The following is a 16,346-nucleotide window of genomic DNA, read 5'->3' as shown; positions in this document are numbered from 1 at the left end:
AAAGAGGCTGTCTTGAAATGGCTACCTGAATCACGTTGGAAGAGAAAGACCTATTTGATTAAAAAGAATCGTAATTTAACATTTGATCGAGTGTTAAATTGTTTTCGCATAACATGAAACGCAGAACTGACAGAAAAGGACAGGGAAGCACGGGAAAAAAGCCACGTAAATCTGGTGATTTAAAGAAGAGAGAAGATGGTCCGAAAAAGTTTAAACCGAAATCCACAAAGCCGAAATCATCATTTAAAAAGAAGAAGGACCAGAAATCGACACCGGGGAAAGATAATGCAAAGAAATCAGCTGTGCAAGAAGTGTCAAAGCGTAAAAGAAAGCTAGATGATGAAAATGGGAATGAAGGATCAGGTAAAAGCCAACAGATAATTTTTTTCTGTTCAATTTGTGTGGTCAATCGTTTTGCTTTATCTTGGTTTTCTCTCGATACCTTTATTGTAAAACACCTGCATTGTTTCAATTGAATCAATTCAGTTTTATTTCAAATTCCCTTACCTACAATAAATTCACAGATTTGCCTAATTTTAACAACAGATCTACAATTAAAATACAAATATAGATAAACTAAAGATCAGTAAAGGCTGAAATACACTATGCAGTTGAATGGATTCAATTAAATGGATCACTGGAAAATGGACAGTGTAAATGCAAAATTGGATGTCAACTAGACAGGAACTTTGTTTCTTGGACAAGTTCACGTGCCTGACTGCGCGAGTGCCCACCTGAAATTAGGCGCTTTTAAGAAATTTGTATTTTTGTTAATGTGAAATTTATTCAAATAGGAACTTTGCGTAGCCAAAATGCAAAAGTGCACAGATGGAAAATTTGTGTGCCCGGGCAATATATCGCAGGCGCGCAGCAAAGTTTCCAGTCTGGGATGTCAAAATATCTGTTACAACAAAGTGAAACTTCCTTTTAAAAAGTTGAACATGTTCAACTTTGGTCCAAAATTTTTCTATTGTATTCTTTAATCATTTTTCGAACCTTTTTTCTTTGATGATGTGCACTGCACTTCAGGTTCAGGTTCATTTTATTTTAAATTCCACAACATACATTCCCACAAAATACTAATGAAAATACAGCAATCAAACAATCATTATAACAATAAGGTATGGAAGACAAATTATCTGAGGCTTCACTCCACCGGTGAGGTTATTTTTTTGATCATGCTGTGTTCTGAAATTCTTATAAATGACTGCAAAGAGTCCCAGATTTGAAAAGACAATCTTTTGGTGGTGCAAAAATGGCTTTGAAAAAAGCAAACATTGGAGTATACTAGAGTTGTATGTCTGACACTCTTCAGAATATAAAACTTCAGAACATAAAACCCCAGAATCAAAAAATACCAAGAGTTTTTAAATTTGTGGAGAGGGAAAAGCTATCATTGGGACACAAATATCTGTATCCCAGTAGAGATGCAAGACAAAAAAAATTAACAAGCCTTGCTAAGAATTTTATTTTGCTGGTATTGCCTCTCACAACCTTGTGTTTTTTTTTAATATCAAATTCAATGGGTTGCAAAAGCCCATCCATATTTTGGCAAAACATTCTCAAGAACCTTTGATATTTGTCACCCTCTTCCAGATAAAATTCTTGCAAAAGTATATTATCAAGTCATAGCCCATTTATTCAGACCAACTAGTGCTTTACCCAAACAGATATTTCTATAAACAATTGCAGTAGTAGTGGAAGCAGCAGCAAATTCCCTAAAGAAATGAGGGGTCACTTGAAAGAACTGATTGAATAATGGATGATTGTAAACAAAGACATTTTCATGTAAATGGACCGTTCATTCAAATGAATCCATTTAAGTGCATAGTGTATTTCAGCCTTAAGTTTTGTATGTAAATGGATTCCTTTAAGGGAAGAGCTCTCTCAATAGCTAAACTAGTCATGGAGAGAACACCCCTCTATAGTTAGAACTACTGTTCCATCTTAGTATCTTATATTTGAAAATAATAGATTGAATTGGTGCAAAGAAAATTTAATTTGGACCTACTGTGAAAATTCACAACAGAAGAAGAAAGATTGACTTAGTATGGAAATGGCATTCCATTTGGAACAACAATAATCTAGAAAGGAAAATATTACGATGCAAGAGATGTTCATACTTTTAGATATTTGTCTAAGAGGGGGCTCTCTAACTGCTGAACTAACCAAGAGAAAGCCCATCTTCCACCTAAGGCAATATTAAAACAAAGTATATTATATAAAAGAATAAGAGAGCTTGGATAATGTTTTGTCTGCTTTCTGTACAAATATCCTTCCATCAGAGTTTGTAAGTTTTTATTTAGTTGAAAAGTGCTATACATTTTGTTTAAAAGCCAGCCTTGCAGTACCATTGTTTTTACAGCCAGCAAGAAATCTAAGAATGTACCCAAACAACCTTTAACTAAGAAGGAAAAGAAAGCGAAAAGAAGAGAGCAAAAGGACAGTGCTGGAATCATAAGCCCACTCATGGAAATGTATGAAAAGCTGAGAAGGTATGGGTACCGTACCTGTTGCTATGCAGACATGGTTGATTGTATATTATAGTGCTGTTATAATTGATTTTATGAAAGCTTGCTTAAATTGATATGAAAATATTTTGTTTAGTCACATGACAATAGCAAGCCACTGTAGATATGGACCTCCTGTTTCCTACAATTGTTGAAATTAAGTTTGGCTATTGTTAATGTAATATCATTTAGGTTAAATAGATCGAAAACCACATTCAGGTCTACCTGGGAATAAATTAGCACAAGTGTAGCATTTCGCACCCCTAGACTGTTTTAGGCGTTTGATGGAGTGTGATTGGTGTTTTCAATAGGTTTAACTACATAGTATATGGAGCCTTAAAAACCCATTCTAAGGTCATTCCTTCATTTTTCACACAACTTTAACAAAAATATCTCTAGTGGAGTAAAGATAAAGGAAAGCTTATTATTATTGCCAGGGATCTTTCCTAAATTTAATGCCGAAAATATTTTAGATGCAGTTTCTGGCAATTCCTCTTGCCAAGCTATGATGGCAGTCTTCATGAAATTCTTGAAAAATGTGAATATTTTGGCCCAAACTTTCAAAAGTGTCTTATCAAAATATGAAAACGGCAGAAAACATTTCAATGCAAATGCCTGAAACAGAATAATTCTATTGCAGAATTTCCTCTCTTTGATTCCAGAGCGCTATCGTTCTGTTTCCAAGTTTAACCCTCGAAAATTTAATGACTTTGTCACAACCTGCAGTTTTCCAAATTTTTCCGGTTTCATATGAAAACAATCTATCTACATTGAAAAATTTGTGGAAAAACTGGACATCCTCATCGGAAAATATGCCATATTGTGTAAGCTCTTTTGGGGAGGGTTGTTTAGCATTGTGTTGCGCTCCACTTATGTTTAACCCAGCTGGCGGTAGGAACTGGATACAAAAATCACTGGCGTAAGACCAATATCATACAGACAGCAAGCTTTCCAGCATGGGCCTTAGGCAAAGGCTGTCACATATAAACTGCAACTCCTTAGAATGATGGATGGCTGATGATCTGATATTTCGCACACAATTTGCACCAAATCCTTGTTTCATATTGCTTATTGTCGTGGGCTTAAATAGTATAGCCTATAATGTCATCGTTGCCCCATTTCAGGAATTTGGTGAGGTCTTTTGTGACCCCCTTACTTTTGTTGCTGAAGACGCCAAATTTCCGAGTGTAGATCAGAAGAAATACGGCACAAATCTTGTCTAAACCTGAAGCCTTTTGTTTAAAAATTCAACTTAATTTGCCATTAGAAAATAGTATTTTAGCAATATGTGCATGCTAACACGGGTCTTTGATAGAAAATTTTTCTTAGTTTTTACAAGCGCTGGGCTAGAAGATGATTGCAAATTAGGGTATAATAATGGTTTCTTCAGCCATAGAGGTAAGAATGAAATTTACCAGACTACTACTAGCTCCAATGCTAGGGTCATTTGGTCCGTGTTTGATTACATGAAAGTGTTGTCACAACAGCTCTTCAAAATGATTATGGTGGCCCAGTACAGTGGACAAGACCAGTAAACACATCAAAATAAAAAAACACAAAACAATTTCTTGTTTTTTTTGTTACTTTTTAGTTTCCAGAGCTTTGGTTAAAAAAGAAACAAATGATTACAAAAATAGGCTTGCGATCAAACACACTCCTCAGTGTGGGGAGGCGTGTACCAGCGAGTGCAATTGTACACCTTGCCTTGCATTATAGTGTTGCTAAATGCTTCTTAGTTTCAGATGCTTTTTAATTGTAGATTTCGCATGATTTGATTGATATTGTCGACAATTATAATGACTGTTATGTTTCCCAGCAAAAAGCTTAGCAAAAGCCAAAAACAGGATGTTATTAATGAAGTCCTGACAATTATCAAGGGAAAGGAAAGCAATGTAAGTAAAACTTGAAAGTCTACTCTTATTTTGAAATTTTAACAATTAAGGCACTAATGAAATTATAACACCTCTGAAAAAAAGTTGTTAGAAGCAGCTTTTTTATCATTGTCATTGAGTTTAGATATGCTATTTCAAGAGGTATTTACAGGACCGTCAAATGTATTAGATTGCAAGATTTATATTGTTGTCTTAATTTATGCTTTAACATCCTCTGTTTGTTTATCCTTTGTTACTAAAGATGGTCACAAATTTTCACAAATCAAATTTTCTAAACATAAATGTTTAGGAAAAGTTAAAAATGTTTATTCAAAGGATTGTTAATGTTTTGCTATCATGTTTATTGTTGGTGACTTCTTAAAAGGTAGAAGATTTATCTTGGCCAAGGTACTATTTTAAAGAATATTTTAACTGTAATAATTTAACTGCTGTGTGAATATCTGAACACATGAAAATGTACAACATTAATTTTACATTTGTTTTTGTTTTGAAGCTCAATCTAAAGAAGTAACTTTAAAAAGCTTAGGTCATATGAACCTGATCAAAATTTATTACCCTAAATTGGTACAAACTCATTGTAAGGTACTAGATCATGCATGATAGAAAGCTGCAAGCAAATTGACCTTGGCCCTGTTTGATATGCAGTGATAGTCTTCCCAAAAGCTAACAGGCGAAATACTACCAATTGTAAGTCAAAAGAAACATATTGAACTGAATACAATAAAAACATAGACCAATTTCCTGGGGCACATTTCCATAAAAAAATCATTGTACACCTCAAGCAAGCTAACAGTTAACTGCATCTCATACCCTTTTAAAGGCAGCCATGCTGGATATGTTAAAACTTTTCCTGTTCTGTTGTTTTAATTTTAATTTTTGTAATAGGTTCTATATAAACACGACTGTGTGCGGGTACTAGAATTCTGTGTAAAGTTTGGGAATGACAGCCAAAGAGAGAATATATATGAAATATATAAAGGTTAGAATGAGATGACGATTAATGTATGTTGATATTGATAATTTGTTTTTTAGTTCGATTTTATTGTGTTGCCAAAGGAATGATTGATAGCTTTCGAATGGTTGAGATGAGCTTAGAGTATGTCAAAAGAAATACCTGGTTAAATACTTCATTGGCTAAAGGATACGTAATTATTAGAGAGTCAACTTAATCACAGGCTCTTCTTTTATTTCTTGCCATCCCAATTATTTAACTATCTGATTGTCAGATTTACTTTTTTGCTTCATAATCATATTAAGGCATTGTTTGCACTTCAGTTTAGAATATTACGTTTAGTTTAAAATGTTCAAACATTTTTCATTTCTCTTCTAATTTGTTTTAAGTATACAAGATTAAATTTTGTAAATAACCATTAATTCTAAATTTCATCACCTTTATAGGCTTTATTTCGTATTTCAGAACACAATGTAGAGCTGCTTAAATCCAAATATTCAAAATTCCTGGTTAAAAAGCTTATTAAGTATGGGTAAGTGAACATTTACTCTGTTACGACTGCTTAATCGCCTTCTTTCAATAAAAAAATTCATGTTTTGATTTTTTTAACCTTGCTATTTCCTCACTGTGCTTATTTCATCATAAATGTTTTTTTATTAAAGAAAAAAGAATCAGAGAAGTTTGGTCATAAAAGCCTTGTACGGAAATGTCAAAAAGCTTGTCAGACAAAAGGTAGGACAATAACTGTCAATTTACCATGTCTCACTTCTTATCAGATAAACAGCTTGTCAAGCGATTCAAAATGAGCAAAATCTAACTGACCTGGCTAATAAACGCTGCTGCTTTTACACAACATGTTGTGTAACAAGCTTCTCATTTTGGACTTTTGTCATTTCTATTTCTTTGTTATTACTTATTGGCATATATATTCGTTAGTGCGCTTTCAAACTCTTGAAATCTTCAAAGTGCTCGGTTTATTCTATGCTCGCTAACATACTTTTAAATAGAGGATTGAACGTTTCAATTATCAGGGTTATGTTGATTTCAAGGCAATATCAACATTATTTCAAGAACGATTGGTTTTTATATCGACATATCATCTATGAGGCTTGAAAAGCTGTCTATTCATCGACCAGAAACCACGCGAGATTTCTCTTTATTTTTCGTATACGAGAATATGTTAGATAAACTTCCTTGAAATCTTAGGAGGCATCTGGTGTCTTAGAATTCATTTACCATCAATTCGCTGACTCTGGAGAACGTTCATCGCTGATTGAAGAATTTTATGGCCCTCAGTATGCTGTTTTCAAGGTAAAGAAATGAATCGTGGCATATATTTAGATCTCAATAAAGTCGTGTTAATATTCGAAAAAAAGTGCTTGCTCGTGACCATCTAAGCTTAATTGTTGCTGACATTCTCTCACTTTCTACACTGTTTCCTGGTTGATTTTTGATGAACAATACGCGAACACTTAAACCGGATAGCCTATAAGTATTCACAATAATGTTATCACTAGGATCCTGATGGCTTAAAAGTTACAGAGAAATCATTTATTTAAGGGTAAAGATTGAAATTAAGATTAAAGTTAAAATTAAATACAAGCAAAACTTCGATACTTCGATGCAAATGACATGTTGTTAAGAATTTAAAAACTGTCGAAAAAAACTCGGGATTCTATTTTTCTTGCCTCTATTGCAGCCAAGAAATAATGTCCCTTTTGACCGAATTCCGTTTTCAGCAGTGACAAGCTTGCTATTTGTTTCTCATTTCTTGTTTTTTTCCCCGTGCATTTTTTTTAGTGAAGTAATCTTTCGTCACATCGCAGATATTTTGCTGTAGGCTATCAAAAACTATCGTACCCTCTTTTTTCATTACTGCATCAATTTTTGGTCTTCTGAAGTATTGAATTGAAGAATAGATCTTTAAAGAAAGGGGTGAACATGCTGACCCCAGTCCACTTCGTCGAATTACCCCCTGCTCCAAACCCAATCTCTGCTTTTGTGTTCAAAATGTTGTATTGTATCTGAACTCCCGTGGTTCTACATTCCCAGGATTTGGGGAGCGGATATCTGTTTTAACAAAGATGAAACCTAAGTCTATTTGTCGTATTATTGCTTATAAATGATATTACCTTTTCAACAGGCAGCCATTGGAAGGAAATTAGAAGACATATTTGATAAAGAGCCTGATAAGAAACCTCTAATCTTAAGACATTTGAAGGATTCGTTGATGCCTTTGGCTGCAAAGTGAGTGTGTCTGACAGTTCCACAGCACAAATCTTTTTTTGGGCATATTTTTCTTATTTTTAATATGCATACATTAATTCTGGACGTCATTCATTCTGGTATATTAAGACAGCACCTAGGTTCCCTGATTACACACTTGGGATAATACAAAGACCAGAATTTTGCGATGTAAAAAGTAATAGTAACATTAACAACAGATAATAACATTAACAATCTGTCTTAGGCCGTGCAGCCTGTTCTTCTATCAAACTGACGAGGTCTCATTGCGTTTGATTGTTGTAAAAATTGTTGAAGAGTCATGTTTTGGGGTCATTTTATTATGGGCCCTCTTTGCTAGCTGGTCAAGGGATAATTTTCTCCCACGTCCTCCCTCTGGGTGGGCCTGCCTGTATTAGGAGTCTAGTAAGCATTTCTGGAGCAAGAAAAAATTGAAAATGAATATTGTAACCATTTAGGTACAAATATATGAAAACTGGAACTAACGATAAAAAGCTGTTTTAGATATGGCTACCTTTGAATTCAGAAGTTTGCAAATAAAAAATTCCTTGTAACAGCAAAGTTTGCATTTAAAGGAAGTTTTTTTTTCATTCACAGGACTGCCATAACGCTGACGATCGTTCATAAGCCTCTTCTTGAATTTTTCACATTTGCAGAAGATCAGATGAGAGCTGTAAGAATTCATCTTTAGTAATGTTGTATTTAATGGAAGATCGTTATGAAATCTCGCTACTTTCCCTATAGTTTGTGGGTAAATCTCACTAAAATCCATCTAAGTGTGATTTTTCACTTTCGAATATGCATTGGTCTATTCCAGGAAATGATCGAGGCTTTAAGAGAGGTTATTGTTCAAATGGTGCACACACTAGATGGCTCCCGCGTAGCAATGAATTGTATCTGGTATGGAACTAAAAAGGTAAAAATCGTTTTATGCCCAGTGTCGCCGAGAGTCACGCCAGACTTTTCTAACAAGGGCAATAAACCTACAATGCGTTTAATATGGATTTAAAATGTATAGAATTTTTTTTTTCAGTTTAATTTTGTGAAGCATTGTTACACTTTCCCAGTACAGACATGACCATATTACTAAGAGTCATATTTTAAAAAAATTTATTTTAAGTACCAGCGGGTAATTAAATTATAAGTATCTTCGCTTACGGACCCAGGGGTAATTGCCCCCTTGTCCCCTGTCGATTGGCCCTTATTTTACAAGCGTTTGGCCTGTTCTCTGTGTTTGATTTTCAGTAAAAGATGAATCTTGTTTATGATCCTTCCGTAAAGATTTTCCTTTTTAGAGAGGAATTCTTGTCTTGAAGTGCAGTATGGCAAGGAGAAATTCTATTTTTACTGCCTTTAACCTCCTTGTTGTTGCCACTGGATACATGTTTGTTGCTAGATTGAAATGCAGCGGGCTTCTAAATCATGTGTTAAGACCTGATCTTGATTTCGCTAGTTTTTAGCTTTCAATTCAACTGTCAAACACTTGGAAATTTTGCTTCTTAATTTTCTTAAAGGACTCTTCGGTCATCTCTAAAAACTGCTTGCATGCGAAAAACCTAGAATTATTTTTTGACATACTAAGGAGAAAAGTTATTTTCTACATTGGATCGGCTTTATGTACAAAAATCTCTTTTCGTGCAAAGTGACAGCGAAATGCTCAAAGAGACAATACTACTGTACTTCAAGTTTGGTGAAACATTGGGTACTTGCAACATTTATAAATTGCCTGTATGCGTATTGTGAGTCACAAATAATGTAATTTTATATTTTATTGTGCTAGTCTCAATTAAGATATATTCATTTTAGGACAGAAAACTCATAATAAAATCATTCAAGACGTTTGTATCTAAAATCTGCATGGTAGGTTGTAAAAAATTTGCTGTTATGTGTAATGTGTTTTTTTTATACTCGACTGTGTTTTTTCGCGCCTTTAAAAGAGTCGTCATCGATGATAGCTATAAGAATAGAGAATTGGCAGAAAAAGTACAATCGCTTAATTATTCAGTTCCTTGTTCAATTCCCTTGAAGGTAGTTTTCGTAACAGACTATATGACATTTGATTGAAGACCATTTTGTTAGCGGCAACTTGATGCGTAATTTTATCTCTTAATTGTACGGTAACTTGCATGATTCACGTCTGTGTATAACGTTTGACAGCAGACTGGTTAGAAATTGAATTACTTTCCAGGAAGAATACGGTTATCTGGTACTTCTGGCACTTTTTGACGTCGTGGATGATACGGTTGCTATGAGAAAATCCATACTTTCGGTAAGCGAAACATGTTTTTAGTTTTATCTGTGGCAATATGATAGATTTGCCTTGCGTTGTTTACTTGATTTTTTGGAACTGGAACATGCATCTGTTGTTGTTTTGCAAAGCAAACTTAATGTTTCTTGTATACTTGGAATCCATGCAAATAAGCTATCTGAACTGAACTTTACTTCGTAGCTAAACTCTGTTTCGAAAAGTTTCAGTTAAATGGTAACAGATTGCTATGTCTATTGACACTGCACCTTTTCTTCACAGAGATGTGTTTGGTGTAGAGCTTTAAGATGGCACTAAACTGGCCAACATAGACATTCAACGTAAAACCAGATACACTTCCAGTGCTCGCCCTTTCCAAATCTCTTTGGGAAGTTCACAAACCCTTCCCCACAACTCATCCTTCCTCCCAAGGTTTTGTAAACTTTGGCATGCTCTCCTACTTCCAAGACTCTCATAACCCGTCTTTATTCAAGATTGAAATAAACAAGTTTTATATTTCCTCCCTCTCTTCCTAATTCTTCCCCCTTTTCTCTTTTTAGGGCTTAACTATAGGATCTTGGGCCTTTCCTAATATTAAAGACTAAAAAAGGAAACAATCTCTTAAAATCCCATTAGTTAACATTGTTTAAGGAAACTGCAATATGATTTTGAATTTGCAGGAAATTATTTCATTATTTCAAGGCAGTTCAAAAAATCTTGATTAAGTCCCATTTAATCAGAACAACGCGCAAATATAATAATTTGCGACTTTAATAATTTCACAAATTTCCGGACCAATCTTCACCGTGTAGCGAAGTTGATATTTTTGCTTTTAGTGCAATCACTAAACAGCTTTAACTTGCTTTAAATTGCTTACCAAGTATGGATAAAATTTTTGAACACGAAATCCTAACGTTGATGTTGTGAACATACTTTGCGCTAAAGAGCTGTTTTCAATTCTAGGAAATAATTCCAAAGTTCCCAGAACTTATACAGAATCAGTATGGAAGAAAGGTCATTCTGTACTTGCTAAGTCCTCGCAATAAGAATTACTTTGCACCAAAATCAATCCAATTGCTAGAAACAGGAGATGGAAACCCAACAAGGTATCTTGCAACAGTCACTTGATTCTCATAATCTACCATAAGACTTACTATTTCAGGCCATAAAGATAAACAGTTTATGCCCATGGTCACAGCCTACGGTATCAACAACAGAAAAATCATTCGATTTGTCTCACTGCAAATGTATCATTTTTATTGTCAAGTTAGCTTTGACGTGGTTTGTTTATTAATTGTTTAGTCCTGAATGCTCAAAATTAATATGTTCGGTCTAGTATTTAGCATAAGAAATATATCCTGGATTACATCAAATATTTCAATATCCCATATCTAGCCCTAATGAAAGAATCTTCACTTTTAACTCAATTTGACCGCATGAAAAGGACTTTAGTGATTGTCAAAGTAATGATCTAATACGTACGCTTTTAGATGTTTAACTTTAATATGCCTTATAACATTGGTGTGTTTCTGAGAATCGTTCATCGTTGAATTTCTTACCTAAGATTTGTTTTTGAATCATCTATTTGCCAGAGTAAAAACTGCAAATGTAACGATTCATGTTTTGCTTGCTCTTTGCAAGAAAGGTGTTGCGTGGAATTCCATGGAAAATAAACATGCACGTGGAGTTTCATGGTAAACTTGTGCTCAATATTAACCCTTTTTAGACTGAAATGCTAGGCCCAATAATGTTAACCTGTGTTTTCTTTCTCCAGTAAGAAAAATGCGGCCACAAGGCAAGAGGAATTAAGAGGAGGAATTCTCGACAAATTATTTACTTACATGAATGAAAATGTGGACTCTTTTATCAATGACAAAAGCGACTGCCAGATCCTACTCGCTGCGCTGGAGCATTCCTTGGGTATGCACTGAAATTTATATGTGACATCATATTGACGTTAAATGCAATATGCCTGACCCCTGAAAAGAAGATAACGGGACATGTAGATGAGCAACACGTTTACAGATAGAAAAATTGTTAACTCATTAAAAACTCTTATAAAACACGTCTGTGGACAGGCCGCTGGAAAAAATGAATTGAACGAGCCCAGCTTCGTTGTTTTTCAAGCTTTAAGCTAAGGCCTTCTGAACCTTTTCACCTTCGTTGCCCGAAGATAGTTTGGTCGTATGAGACTGATGGTTGCTTGTTGTAGTTACCTAGATTTCCTATGTGTAAATCAACTATTTGGGAGGATTGAAGTGTATTGAGCTGTTACTGATTTCACTGTCTTTGAATACCCTTACTTTGTTTACGATGTTTTGAATAGTTTTTTATCTGCTCATTTGACCAGTTTCTTCTAGCATCATTTGAACCAGTTGTTTTTTCGAAAATAATCCGAAGAATTTTTTGAAAGCTCACTACTGACTTTTCAGCCAAGTTTCACAAAATATTCGTTTTCTGGTAGTTGGTTTTGCAAAATAATTGCTGTATAAACCGTAAAATTATCACGTAAGAAACAGGTTAACGTGTTTTAGACGTTCTTTGTATGAGAAACATGGTATTGCTTTGTAAATATGCTCTACATACAAAGGAGATTTACTTCGCAAACCTGTTGGTAACCATCATTGGCTGCATTAGGATTTCTTTATCTTAATGCTTTTCGTCAATTGCATTTTCTAGAATCAGTCGAAAGCCTAGAGGTAATGACATCCATTGCTAAACTGGCATCAGAACCACTGGATCAGGAAGCTGGTGAGGAGGTAAGCATTGTCAAATCAAGTGCCTCAATACATTTTATTATGTATTACCACCTTAAACCAACATACACAAATGCAACCTAACTCTTATTGGGCCAGAATTAACATCCGTTCCTAGTCGATCTGTCCTATCTTGGGGTGGCTTTTGAAAGCACTTTAACCCACGAGAAAAGACGTTTTGGAGCAAACCTATTTGTCCTTTGTTTCCCGGTACTCATTATTGGAAGGTATTTTTTAAAGGAAGTTTCTATAAAGTCAATGTCATGCGATGTATTGCCTTAATTCACAACATTCGGGCATATGCCTAATAATGCTTATCGTGGGTCTAAATTATTCTGGTAATTCAAGCGGACTTGTGTTTATGATGATTTTTTTTGAATTTGTGTTTAAACGGAATGGCCATCCAAAATTTATCAAATGATGAAATATCCGAGCACTTAGTCTTTCGTAGGTCACACCATGAAATTATATTTGACATTTTTTTATCAGTTTAATTATCAGCAATTATTACGGATATTTTTGTAGTCCGGGAAGGTGTTTATCCTTCCGAGAGCCCGTAAGCTTGACCTTGAAAACTAATTATCCAATTGATGGTCGTCTCTCTGTTAGATAATTTAAGACCTGATCATCAATTCTACAAAGAGCTTTCAAACCTGAAGCATTCCCTGTTTTCAATAAAGCAGTGCTACTGTCAATGCTTTGATGGTTTTTTTTTCTCCAAGCTCTCATTGCTTCACTCACCGTGCTTTATATTCTGCAAGGCTACTTTTATATAGATGATTATCCAGTATTTAGAAATAGTTGATTGTTAGGGTAACCTTAAAAGAGTAACTGCATCATGGCAGGGTTACATATCAGTGTTGCTATGGCAATATTTATTTCTCAGAATCATCCTGCTATACACGCATGCGCTCATTGGGTTATCAAAAGAATAATACAACAAGACAAGCTCAGACAAGAACGAGGTGAGCCTCTATTTTAATTGCCATGTCAGTCATACTTCGTTATAATCGCGTTATTGTTTGAGGAATCACGGAATCCTATAAAGCTGCTTTAAGTTAACATTTGATTCGCTGGCATTTTCTTTGGTACAAATGGAACATTATAGCTAAAACTCTGTCGGTATGTGTTGTAATTAGCACTCGAATAGGTTATGTGAATGATGACCCTGATTGTGCGTTGGGATAATTTTTATTGAAAATACATTATATCTTATTGAATGTAAGAAGAACTGGACTTTTTTAGTACAAAATTGAAAGTAAGGTCAGTTTTTGATAATAAACGCTTTGTGAAAAGTTACAATGAGGGACCTATAAAAGAGATTGAGCTAGAATATGTCAAAGCATCACTTGATTAACGATTGGCATTAAAATCCCTTATGATCTCTGTCACCAAAGCCTGGGCACTGATTTTAATAGAGGAATACCACTTTTAACAGTTAGGTAAAGAAGAACATCGACTTTCAGGAAGCGAAATCTTGTTTGTTTGGTTCATTCAAGACGACCAGCAAATAACAGATTTCTTAAATACTAAAGTGAAGTTGATACCCGTTGCAGGTTCAAAAGTTTTGACAAACAATTGCAGTGATAGAATAATTCAAATTTCAATATCTTTTATGAATGCGGTTTTTTTAAAACAATATAGAGACCTGATAGAGAAGATACGAATATGCAGGCAAGATTCAACCATCAATTTGATTTCCATAGCCAGGGGTGTAGCATCTATTTTTAATGTTTCAAGAAATAGTAGCTTTTTAGTTTGCCAAAATTGTGTATACTTTTTGAAAATTTCTATTCTTTCGATGTACAGGAGAGAAGAATCTTTTCTGCAAAGTTTTATTAGATACAGTTCCTGAAAATGAATATGGTAAATGGGTACAGTACAACAGAGGTGCCTTTGTTGTAGCAAGGTGAATTTTTATACTTCAAAGACTTTATAAAAGTATCTAGAAAGTTTCTTAAACTATTTAGAACATGACCTATAATTCACTGCGAAAGTACTGTCCTCGATGCTAAACTACGAGGAAAACATGTGCAATATTTAATATATAGTTGATCCAATTTTGCATTTGCGAAAATAATTGATTTTTCTACCGATTGAGCGGTAAAACTGTTGATCATGTTTTATGATGTTGCCCGTAATGGTAGTTCGTCAATCTGAGCAAAGTACGAAATAAGTAAGAAGTAATTGCCTGGCGGGTTTGCTACTGTTTTTAGGTCATATGCCCCTTTTATGGAAGCTTGTCTACGATTGACTAGAATCACAATAGTAACCAATTTGATTCTATTATAACTGATACCCTTGTTAAAAAACTTTGGCTTTGGAGCCATTAGAAAGTTGTTCAACGGGGTTCAGCTCTTCAAATAAATCAAAGTTTCTTGCGTTGGGCTCAAACCTGAATTTCCTTTGTTGCGCTTGATTAATTTTATGGATTGACTAGAAGATAAAGTAAATCCTTCTGTACCTTTCGAATATTGTGTTCTTCAAATGCATTTGTTGACACATAGATTGTCTTTTTACAGCTTTCCACAACTATTTCTAACACAATCAATGTTTATTGTTTTACTTCAAAATAATAAAGACTGACTGCGTTGTTTTGTTTTTGCATCTTAGCCTCCTAGAATCTGGTGTTGAAGAAGTGCAGATGCGAGTAAAGAAAGCTTTACAGAAAGTGTCAGATACATTGCAGTCAGGCAAGTCCAAAGGAATGGATGTTGTTATAAAGCTCCTTGGCCTTTGAATGGTTGATCTTTAGCAGATTACCACAGAAGTGAGAAGAAACGAAGAAACGCTCAAGAAATATACAGCAGAGATGGCTGCTCAAAAGTCTATATGACGTCATACGATTTTTATCACGCCTACTAGGAGACCATGGGTCGTTTTACATTGAAAAGCGACCTCGAACATCTTACATCAACGATCAAACAATTTTACCATAAAAACATTTCCTTTGCTTTAATCTTGTCTCTTGGTCGACTGCTTTATGACAGCTGCTATGTACCTCATTTTTGTTAGTTTTAACATCACTTTTTAATCATTCCTAGAGAAAAAACCTTTTAGGATTTTTCCAGTTTTCTATATTGTTAAAGTAACTACTGAAGGGAAGTTAAAAAGTCAATGGTGAAAAAATAGGGTCATTTATTCTGAAAAGTGTAAATTAGGAACCCATGAAATTTTGCTATGGAATACTATTTTTACATAAGTATGGAATACCATTTTTACATAAGTATGGAATACCATTTTTCTTCAATCTCTGACATCATAATTAAAGAAGAACTATTTTGTTTAAAGGGTTTGTTTGTAATTGTAACTTTTTAACATAAAGCAACTAACACTACAGCAAATATTACCATCTTTACATGTTTTGTTTTTTTCTGGTAAAATATCTGTTTATAATCTTTTAACAGCATTTCTTTTGAATCCATACGAATCTTACAACGAAATCTTCAAAAAAGATTGTAGTGGACCTACTTTTGACACTTTTGAGCATCTTGTTAGAGTTACTTCTAGTGCTGTGTTTGTTTCAAGTATTAATCGAAGGAAATCCCAACTTAAGCCTCAAGTAGAGTTTTTATCTCCTCAAATGGACTTACATAAGTTAAAGCCAGCATTTAAAGTTCGCTAAGTTTTTCAGCCCATCCATACACAGCATATAGGCCAATTTTGCTTTGTTGAGCTGATGCGGTTTCACTGAATGGATCCCTGACGCATTTAAGAGTCAGCATTTAGTTTTAAAATTTGTGTCAC

At 34.5% G+C, this 16,346-nt stretch overlaps 1 protein-coding gene across 1 annotated transcript; it reads left to right on the top strand.

Moving 5' to 3' along the window:
- The first annotated feature begins 101 nt into the window (after positions 1-101).
- Positions 102-16,055, top strand: LOC135694948 (pumilio homolog 3). Its single transcript, XM_065213844.2, has 18 exons — positions 102-363; positions 2,366-2,495; positions 4,327-4,402; positions 5,288-5,381; positions 5,820-5,886; positions 6,017-6,086; positions 6,561-6,665; positions 7,498-7,601; positions 8,196-8,271; positions 8,416-8,514; positions 9,405-9,458; positions 9,787-9,867; positions 10,807-10,949; positions 11,618-11,763; positions 12,523-12,602; positions 13,486-13,564; positions 14,409-14,508; positions 15,213-16,055. The coding sequence occupies exons 1-18, from the start codon at positions 114-116 to the stop codon at positions 15,337-15,339; spliced, it is 1,881 nt and encodes a 626-aa protein (XP_065069916.2). The 5' UTR covers positions 102-113; the 3' UTR covers positions 15,340-16,055.
- Positions 16,056-16,346: the final 291 nt, after the last annotated feature.

Source organism: Rhopilema esculentum, chromosome 8 (assembly GCF_057945365.1).
Source record: "Rhopilema esculentum isolate cy_ngs chromosome 8, ASM5794536v1, whole genome shotgun sequence".
Taxonomy (NCBI): domain Eukaryota; kingdom Metazoa; phylum Cnidaria; class Scyphozoa; order Rhizostomeae; family Rhizostomatidae; genus Rhopilema; species Rhopilema esculentum.
Note: the sequence above shows the minus strand (reverse complement) of the source record. Positions and strands in the feature narration are given on the sequence as shown.